This window comes from Nannospalax galili, unplaced genomic scaffold, assembly GCF_000622305.1.
Source record: "Nannospalax galili isolate Female #2095 unplaced genomic scaffold, S.galili_v1.0 scaffold199, whole genome shotgun sequence".
Classification (NCBI taxonomy): domain Eukaryota; kingdom Metazoa; phylum Chordata; class Mammalia; order Rodentia; family Spalacidae; genus Nannospalax; species Nannospalax galili.
In genome coordinates this window covers 1,788,726-1,799,192 of record NW_008343559.1, presented here as the reverse complement: position 1 = coordinate 1,799,192, position 10,467 = coordinate 1,788,726, and the positions used below count along the sequence as shown (strand labels likewise).

Here is a 10,467-nt window from a genome sequence, read left to right as displayed (position 1 = left end):
AAACCTAAAAATTTACAGCCAATTTTGAAAGAGATGCATCTTAGCTCTGGAAATTGTTATTGAATATGTCAATGCTGGTATAATGAAATGCTTCTCCTAATTATGTGGTTATTAAATAATTTTTAAAAATATGAAAATAAGAGAATAAAATGAATCACTAATTCATAATACCACTGATGTTACATACCTAGGAGATGTGTCCAAATGTTGCCTGTCTCTGTGTGTATTCTGAAAATGCTCTTAAAACAGGCCCGGAAAGAAGGCATAGGAGGCCGGTGTCCATGGAGAAGGAAATCATTGTCCTTAAGCCAGTCCGGTAGCACATCATGAGGGATTACTCGCCATCGACCTTCCCAGACCTAGTATTTATTAAAGAATGTTATCAAACATCTTTGTGATTTTAGTTGTCCATTTAGCAACATGTGTCCCAAATAACTCTCTCTTCTACCACAATATTTTATAATAGAGAAAATAAAAGTCACTGATAAAATGTATTTTTAAATGGTAGGCTTTGTTAGGAGCAGGAAGGAGTAAATATTCCAAATATGTCCTAAAAGACCTTTGTTTCAGTGAGGCTAAAGGAATCAGGAGCCTGACGACCCAGCTATGCAGACCTGTATTTGTCCTCTACAACAGGCTTTACCTCAGAAAAATGAGTTATTAAATATGACCATTTTAGATTTAATATTCCTGCTGACAGACAAGAAGTGTACAGATTCACATTTCCATGCTTTTTGCTAAAAACTTTCCCCTCTTCTTCCCACAAGTAAATGTGAGGCAAGAGAACAGAAAATGCAAGAGGTAGGAAATTGAGCCTCTAACATTAACTAGCTGTGGAGTTCAATCAATTACAAAATCTTCAAGTTTTAGTTTCTTTGCCTATAAAATAAGGTAGTCCTTCACTTAATTAGGAAATTATGAAGAGCAAATAAAATGACACAGAGACCTCACAAGAGTCTGCATTGCTAACATTCCCCACAAAGGTAGTATGCAATTCTGATCATCCCCAGAGACTATTCCCTGATACAAACTAATCCTTCCATCTCTTACCAGAGTGATCCAAAAAAAGTGCTTCCTTAACAGCCCTTCAAGTCCCTTAGCTTCTGTTCCTTTTCCTATTGTCCCTCCCCAATAGACTTAGAGGAACGATGGATAGGGCCTCAGTATTGCCTCATTAGAAAGTCTGTCCACCAGCGTACCCTATTTCTTTTAACCCTAATGTCTCAGCCTAGGCTTCATACCAAGATCAATTCACCCAGAATTCAGCCACAAAGGAGAACGTTTCAGTTAATGTGGCTCCTCAGAGCTTTTATTACATTATGAAGCAAAGGTCCAAACCACAAACTGTCAGGGCTCATCCTCAAAGAGTTCTACACACTATCCCTCAGGTCTTGTGACAACACAGCTAAGCCAAATAACTTGGCTCTCTCCACTATGTAGAAATATTGTCACTTTACTTACCAGCTACTGTGTCCCTTCCTTTCACTCTACAACCTGTTTCCTATTCTCCATTCTCTTATTTCCTTACTGACAATTATAAAAGAACTGTTCCTCTGTGTGACACCTTCTATACTCCCAAAGAAAGTACCAACTTAAGAACAGATGCAGCTCTCTTATCTTAAATCAGTCTCATGCCCTCCTTCTCCTCCCTTACCTCTCATCTTCCAACTCAAACTCAGGTCTTATATTCACTGATGCTAACCGGGTCAATTCATGTGTATTCCTAAAGTAAAATAAAATACTCTAAGACTATTCCAGATCTTGAATATGTACTACTAGTAGTTCAGTTGTCCCACGTATCTAAGAGGAGCTGCTTCCAAGCATCTTGTGCATAATGAACTCTGCAGGTACCCAGGTCCTTAATACAATGGCATACTGTCTGCATGAAACCCATGTATACCCTTCTGTATACTAACACAGATAAGCTGTTTTCCTCAAATATTTCCTATTTTCTAGTTATCCCTTAAAAAGAAAAAATCATACAGTGGATCCTAGAGAATCAGACAATGGTCTGAAAGGAAAACCTGAGAGAGAAAATATATGTGCTCAACTGAACGTGCTAAATATGCATGAAAATTTGGAAATTTCTATCTCAGTAATTTGATAACCCATAGAATCTCTAGAAAGAATAGAATTTGTACTACCTAATTCAAACAGAATAGATACAAGGGATTTGGGTATGGCTTTTTGTTGAGACAGGGTCTCCCTGTAGCCTCAGCTGGCCTGGAACTCACTATGTAGACCAGGTGGCTGGCCTTGATCTCAGAGATCTCTGAGTACTGGGATTAAAGGCATGTGCCACTGTGCCTAGCTATGGGTATAGCTTTTTAACATCTTTAGCAAACCACTCCAAACTCTGTTCCATTCTGTCTTATCTAATCCATTTATTCTGTTAACCTGAATCTGGAGAGCTCATATCCCAAGTGTACCTTCTGGTTGTACCAGAACTTTACCAATGTTTTACAAATGTATTGTGCCTCAAGCAAGCTTAAAGTTAATGAGACCTTCCTGTCACCATCTTGCCTTGGATTTTCCCCAAAGCAAAAGACAACTACCCTCTTTCAGTTTCTATATAGAAAGGGCTAAACAGATTTCATGAAAATAGGAAGAAATGGCAATCTTACCTTACAAACAAACTCTTCCATTCTTTCCATAGCATGATGGGCTTGTAAGAGAGGGGACATGCCCATAAACCCCTCGTCCTCCTGGGAATTGTCATTACTGCACTCATGTTCCTCAGAGTTCTGCAAAGAAATCACAAGGATAGTCAAGCGAAAGGCCTAGGAGTCAAACAACACAATCAACACACTTTCCTTGCAAATGTAAAAGTTTTAAGGTCAAAGCCTGGTCAAGCAAGTATCAACAACAGAGCAGATAGTAAGTTCACTGGCAGGTAGCACAACAAATAGAGTACCTTCCTGACAGATTCCAAGGTAGTTGGCAGAGCATCAGTTGGCTGGTGAAGGGAGAGGCTCCCAGTACAGCACTAGGCTTCTGCAGGAGAGGAAAAGGGGACTCGGCTGTGGTCCCAGGAGCAGCACAATCTAACTGCCAATTAGTGCATTTAGAAGTAAGTCTTTTAAGCAGAAATTAGATCTTATTTTTCTTATTTAAAAACAGTAATAACTATATCCAACTCACAGGGTTAGTCTAAGGACTGAATATGATGTGAAGAGTTCACAATTGTCAGTTTATAAGAAAGTGCTGGCACATAAATGCTCAGTGAAAGCGCTTTCTCCCTTGTCCCCATCCACTCCTTAAGCTTTTCTTGATCATGTGTCCAGCCTGGCAGGCCCATCTGCAGCTGCTAGTCTAGTGCCCACCAGCTCACTCTGGAGGCTGCCTCTCCTACTTCCTGTACATGAACTGCTCCAATGCCAGTGGCACTGCAGGGGTAGTTTACAAGTAATGCTCACAAAGTATACTTATAAAAAGACATTTTTCTTTAAAAAATTTTTATCTTATTTATTTGCATTTCTTTGAGTTTTTAATAGTTTTAATAGGAAGACCTCTCATTTGGGAAAATGAAAAGGTTCTAGAGATGGATGAGGTTGGCTTATGGTTACGTACTTATTGCCACAGAAGCACACAATCATCTACATGACTGCATGTAGGACCGTCATGAGTAGTAGTGCACAGCTATACAATCCCCAAACTAAAGAAGGTGAAACAGGAGAATTGCTGTGAGTTCAAGGACATACTGGTATACAGTGAGATCCTGTGTCTCAAGTAAAAAGGGGTGAGGCTGTAGCTAACCTGTCTAGCATACATGATGTCTCTCTCACAGACATGTGCCCCCCCACATATGTAAGAGAGGACAACCACCTTACCCAAATTAAGCTCCTAAGAAGACTGAAAATGGATTACCTTTCTGTAGAGAAAATATTGTCTAGCCCACCAGCATGAGGCTTCTATACCTATAGTCCAAGAATGGGCAGTTATTATCACTATAAAATTAGGGTAACAATTACATCCTGAAGAGCTGCAGGTGGAAGAGAAGTCATGTGCTTCATAACAAGAAAGACAAGAGAACGTTACCACTATTCTTTAGTCTTAGGAAATTTCTTGGCAAAGGTGGAAAGAGATTTCTATATGATACATACACTTGGCCAAAACGCTGAGAAAAAACACATTTACTTTTTTCTTCAGTTCTAGAGATTGAACCCAGGGCCTTATGTTTGGCTAACCCATAGTATATCTACAATAACCAGATACAATGAGAATTTATTTTACTTGTTCTTTCACTCTTCATTTACCAAATACAACTGTGTCCATATTAGCTATAATACTCTGCTGGATGATATGGGCTTTGTAAACATGAAGAGGGTTGGACTCCTGGCACCCAGCACTTCACAATCTAGCAAGAAAAGATGTAATTTTAATATGGAGGGACTGTGTGGTAGCAAGAAGGGACCATCTCTAACACCAGCTGACCAGAGAGGCATGAGTCATACATCAACGGAAGGCAATGCCTGCTTGTCTAGGGGAGCTGCACAGCTAGGAAGCCGAGAGCTGCTGACAGATCAGAAACCTGAACAGGCTTCTTGGATGGGTTTCAGTTACTGAGCAACTGCTCTCACTTTCTGATCCTGACTTTCTCCCTGGAGGAGTGCTGGGATTACAGAAATCCCTGCTACACTGTTGGCTTTTTATTTTTTTTAATATTTTATTATTTTTATTTTTCTGTATATGAGTGTATTGCCTGTTTGTACATCAGTGCACCCATGTCATGCAGTGCCCACGGAGGTCAGAAGAGGGTGTCAGACCTCCTAGAACTGGAGTTATGAGTGGTTGTCAGCCACCATAAGGGTGCTGGGAATCAAAGCCAGGTCCTTTGGAAGAGCAGCAGTGTTCGTAACCACTGAGCCATCTCTCCAGCCCCATCTTGGCTTTTTATGTGAACTCTGGGGATTCAAACTCAGGTCCTTATGATTATATGACAAGCATTTTTACCCACAGAGCCATCTCCCTAGCCCCTAATCCTGACTTCTTGATCTACTTTCAGCTCCAGGGTGCTGTCAAGAGTCTGGTCTCTTGACTCCATTGTGTTCTTGAGAACTCTGAGGCCATGGTGGTGGTAGTGATGATCACATTGATGCCTGTGCCGTACTCAGTGGCAAGAAACAAAGTTGGCTACTATATTGGGCATGCCCTGTGGTTTGGCCTAATCTCCATGTATAGTGTAGTAGTGTACCTGGTCCACCTGCCCTGGCGCCACCTCTATGAAGAGTTCAACTGCCATGGAAATATCGCCTATCTTTGATAGAGTGTTTTGAACAAGTATTTAGCATTCCTATCACAGGAATATGGTACTACTTCTACTTCATCTTCGTAGCCTCCTTCTTCCTCATGGAATTCTTCATGGGTCAGATTCGGCATAAGCCCATTAAGGTAAAGGTGATGTCCATGAAGAATATAGAGAATGCAGGGGGAATGGAGAAGGGCTCCATGGAGACGAAGAAGCAAAGCCCCTCTCAGATGTTACCCAACCTGAACTTCCACCAAAAGAGGCTGCTGTATTTATATCTCCTCCACTTCCTGCTGCAGGTCAGCATCCTGATTGTGTTTCTATGTCTGTTCATATTTGAATACCCACCTATAGTGAGCCAGGGCAACTTTCACTGCAGCACCAACAGCTGCTCTGCCCCCTTTCGCTGCCTGATCAGGAAGACCTCTCAGAAGAAGATGTCCATCTACATCCTCACATCTTCTCCACTATGATCCTCCTCCTTGGCACAGGTTCCTTCATCTGTGGCATTCACCATTACCTGCTGACAGCTCGTTCAGCTTCCAAGACTCAAATTTATTGACATTTGTGAGAGAATACACTTCTTAAAGTCCTTTCTCCTTTCCTTCCTTGTGTTCCTCTGAATTTTGTGTTTGAAGCACAGCCTCTTCCTGGAGGTTTCCTTTGGGTTTTGCATTTTTAAAAATAAAAATTTGCAGGGTATTATGTCATGCACACCTTTAATTCCAACACTCAAGAGACAGAAGTAAGTGGATCTGAGTTCAAGGCCAGTCTGTTCTTCACAGCAAGTTCCAGGAAAGCTAGGGCTACATAGTGAGACCGTCTCAAAAATAATTAATTAATTAGCTAATTAATTAATACTAAATTAAAAATAAAAACACAGATTTTTATCTCTTTAGGCCAGACTGGGGTCATCTGACTCTGAGAAGACAAAAATACATTCCCCAGGTGACCGCCAGGCCCTGGGGGATAGCAGCTCATTTCCTCAATAGGGTCACTACTAAAGAGGCTGTATCTCCTTTTCCTGAGGCGTGGGAAGATAGGTGGCTGGTAAAGGCCACCTGCAGTCAGCCAGGGAAGCCAGCTTTGAACCCAGATCTGTCCTCTCCCCAGTCTACACACCCCAGGAAACTTTAGATGTTGCCACTCAATGTCAGTCAACTTCCCCTGTGTTAAAGCTCAGGGCTGGTTTTCAGTTTCTGAGCAGGTCTCACAGAAGCAACCAATGGGGCACTGTGCCAGGGTGTGGCCAGGGTACGGTCAAAACTTTCTCAGGTCAGGGTTACACCCTCTTCCTCTCTAGTCAGAGGTGAAGGATCCAGAATGCCAGCTTCTACTAATGTGTTCATAATCCAAGGATAATTCTCTAGGAAAGGTATCCAGGTAGGGTAGACAGGGGATGATGGACAAGACTTCTAGTCATCCTTAAGTCACAAGACAGAAGATTCCGAGTTCCACTAACAGATGAAGGCTGACTCATAGGGGACCACCTGCCTTCACTGCCCCAAATGGACAAGGCTGGAGTGGGGAACCAGCACCCAGTGCCAGGGGATAAAGAGCTGGGGAAAGAGCAGAAGCAAGGAGGTGGTCCTGGGAGCCCAGGGTGTGAGGTAATGTGGGAGGCCAGGGGCATGCCACCCTGCCAGCTTCACCCACAGATTTGAGGAAGAGGACACTGTACTCTCCACAACATAATAATCTGTAATATAATCTAGAGAGCTTCACTGTGGCTGTCTTCCCACAATGAGCATATTCATTCAGTCAGTATGGGCCAAGTAGTGGGGATAAGCAATATAATACAGTAACAGTCAGAGGTGTAACAACTATTATAAAGCACTGGGTGAGCTTGGTGGCACTTGAGAGATGAAGGAAGATCAAAAGTTCAAAGCCAACCTCAGCTGCATAGTGAGGCTAGCCTGGACCATGTGAAACTGGAGGGAGGGAGGAAGGGAGGGAGGGAGGGAGGGAGGGAAGAAAAATATTACAAAGCAATAAAATGGAACAACCTACAGTTATATCCGGAAATACAAATACCAAAAATATGAACAAAAGTCAAAGAAGGTGAGTACATGTGTACATCTAGAATGACATAAAAGTACAAAAACAAAAGTCAGGCCGGGCGTGGTGGCACACACCTTTAATCCCAGCACTTGGGAGGCAGAGGCAGGCAGATGTTGGTGAGTTCAAGGCCAGCCTGGTCTACAAAGTGAGTTCTAGAACAGCTGGGGCTACAGGGAGACCCTGTCTCAAAAAGACCAAAATATATATCATATATATATTTTTTTTAAATATATATATATAAGTCCCAAGTGTAAAACACATAAATTCAATGAGGCCTCAGTTTCTTTGTCTGTAAAAGAAATACTAGTAACACCTATCGTATTCTATAAGGCTGCTGTTCTAGGAAAAAAATGACATATGCAAAAGAGCTTAGAAAATTGCCTCATATATGGTAAAGACTGATAAATGTGAGCTAGTAATAGTTTACTAATAGTAAGAATGCATCTCTTCTATAAAGAAGCATGCTAACTAAGATTCACTCAACATCCAAATAGCATACCTAGTCCTCTTTCTGTATATTCCTTCATGGTAACTAAGTGACACTAATTAGACAGAGCACTCTAACCTCACTGCTGACAAATTCATTCCAAGACTGTTAATCGTACACCAATCTGAGAAGAGGTTAGACTCTGAAGACATACATATTGTTGAACAATATGGACAAAAAGGCAAAATTTTGGTCTGTTTTGTTCTCTAAGAAACCAGTATGGAATTGCACTGAACTATCTCCAGATAAATCTAGAGCTGGGCCTGACTTCATTTCTTCTGTTGCTGTTTGAGTTTTTTGTCTATAACATAGGTTTAGGGTTATTTATTGGAGCACAGACAACTTACCACTGAAGAAAAATGACTCCCCACTACCCGAGCAGCCATTAGCCGTCAAAGGCTCCTTAGCTAGGAGGGAGCCTCATGAGTCCCTCCCCACTAAGGCAAGGTTCCTATAGTCAAGCAACTGAAGAATATACAAGCAAAAATAATTATTAATCACACAGACATGTAACTTGTGCTATATACCATGATGAAAAATAAAATACAGGATTAAAGATAACACTGAAGACTCAATCTAGAATGAAGTAGGGGGTAGAAAAGTTCTCTGAGGCAGGACACAGTCTGATCACTCAGGTAGAAGTTACCTAGAGTCAAGAACACTTAAGGAGCCAGGTGTAATGGTGCATGCCTTTAATCCCAGGACTCTTAGTCCTAGCACTCGGGAGGCAGAGGAAGGTGGATCTCCGTGAGTTCAAGGCCAGCCTGGTCTACATAGCAAGTTCCAGGTCAGCTGGAGCTACAAGGAGACCCTGTCTCAAAAAAAAAAAAAAAAGATGAAACACTCAAAGAAGTACAAAGAATCATCTTAAAAGAGCCCAGACTGGGAGATGGAAAGATGGCTCAGAGGTTAAGAGTGCTATGTGCCTCTGATCCCAGGTAGAGAGAGATCTCTGTGAGACCAAGCCAGCCCTGACTATATAGCCAATTCTAGGCCAGCTGGGGCTACAGGAAAACCCTGTCTCAAAAAAAAAAAAAAAAAAAAAAAGCACTTACTACTCTTGCAGACAACCTAGGTTCAACTTCCATCATCCACATGGTGGCACACAACTATCTATAACTGCAATTCTAGGGGATCCAATACCCTATTGTGACCTCTGCAGGCTCCTGCACGCATGTGGTATGCATATGCGCATTCAGACAGACACATATAAACATAAATCTTTATAAACTGTTTTTTTTTAAAAAGCGTAAACTGTTGAAGGAACTAAAATAGGGCAAACATGGTTATAGCTCTCTGACCATGGAGAATGTCCAGAAATGCAGCTGGAGAAATGAGTCAGTGACAAGATTTCCAGAATCATAGGCTTCGGAAAGGAGCTGGGATTTTAATCTGCAGTGTAATGGAAGTAAAAAGAATCTTCACTTAAAAAGATGGTGAAAATGTTCTAGTTAGTGTAGTGATTGATTGCACAACTCTATAGCTATACCCAAACCACTGAATTAGATTACTATGGTGTGTATATAATCTCAAAAATGTTTAAGTCAATTTTGAATAAATAACATTTCCCTTTAATAAAACTGATTTTCTTTCCCTAATAGTAGTCACACAACATGTAAGATTTGTTTCTTTGTAAAACATCTTCTTCAGAGGTTAAAACATTCTTTTTTTTTTTTTTTTTTTTTTTTCTTTTTCCTTTGGTGTTTTTGAGACAGGGTCTCCCTGTAGCCCCAGCTGTCCTGGAACTCACTATGTAGACCAGGCTGGCCTCTTTAGGTGCTGAGTTTTATGTGCATGGGTACATGTATGTATGTGTGGGTGCACGTGTATGGAGTCCAGAGATAACCTCAGATATCTCTCCTCCAGAGCTCATCAATTAGGCCAGCCATAGGGATTCACCTGTTTCTACCTCTCCAGAGCTGGGATTACAAGACAGTCTACCACACCCAGCTATTTTGTATGGGTCCTAGGGATCAAACTCAGGTCTTTATGCTTGCACAGCAAAAGCAGTTTGCTGACTGAACCATCTCCTTAGCCCCTAGGAGCTGGCTTTCAAATAACAGAGAGTATCTTGGTAACGTGTTAAACTTTTAAAAGAGATATGTATGTACCCAGCAAGGCCTGGTAGCACCTACCTGCAATCCTAGCACTCAGGAGGCTGAGACAAGAGGATCACAAGTTTGAGGCCAGCTGGGCTACAGTAGCAAGGCCTTGTCTAAAAAGAAAGAAGAGGAGGGGAGGGGAGAGGAAGGGAAGGGAGGGGAGGGGGGGGGGGGGGGCAGAGGAGAGGGAAGGGGAAGGGGAGACGGGAGGAGGGGGAGAGGGAGGGGAGGAGGGGGAAGAGAGGATGGGGGAGGGGAGGGGAGGAAAGAGCAGAGGAGAGAGCAGAGGAGGGGAGGGGAGAGGAGAAAAAGAAAGAAAAGAGAGAGGGAGGGAAAGAAATTGGGTGGGGATAAAGTGGGACAAGGCAAGAAGAAGATATACAGTATACGGTATCTCAAGGGCCCATGGATTCTGATTCAGTAAGCTTGATCTTGATTTATTTACTCTAGTCATTTTTATCAAATAAGCACTCAATAGATTCATTGATTTAAGGAACCTAGGATACTTACCCCAAAAGACACAACTTTCTGTAATGCACATAACTACCCTAACTTCTATTTTATAAATT

The 10,467-nt window shown here is 41.9% G+C and overlaps 1 protein-coding gene across 3 annotated transcripts in view; it reads right to left on the bottom strand.

Annotated features, from left to right (window-relative positions):
• The window catches only part of Adipor2 (adiponectin receptor 2), a 49,501-nt gene that overhangs the window by 23,055 nt on the left and 15,979 nt on the right, over nucleotides 1-10,467 (bottom strand). For 2 of the 3 annotated variants that reach the window (XR_003850564.1, XM_008839752.3), the window contains exons 3-4: nucleotides 2,625-2,744; nucleotides 188-359 (exon numbers count right to left, since the gene is read on the bottom strand). Coding sequence is in view for 2 of the 3 variants with exons in the window: in XM_008839752.3 (XP_008837974.1) it covers nucleotides 188-359; nucleotides 2,625-2,744 (292 nt within the window). In the remaining variant the exon portion in view is untranslated. Of the gene's footprint in view, nucleotides 1-187; nucleotides 360-2,624; nucleotides 2,745-2,914; nucleotides 3,007-10,467 lie in introns of those variants that run through there. The other variant, XM_017799811.2, reaches the window with a different exon arrangement.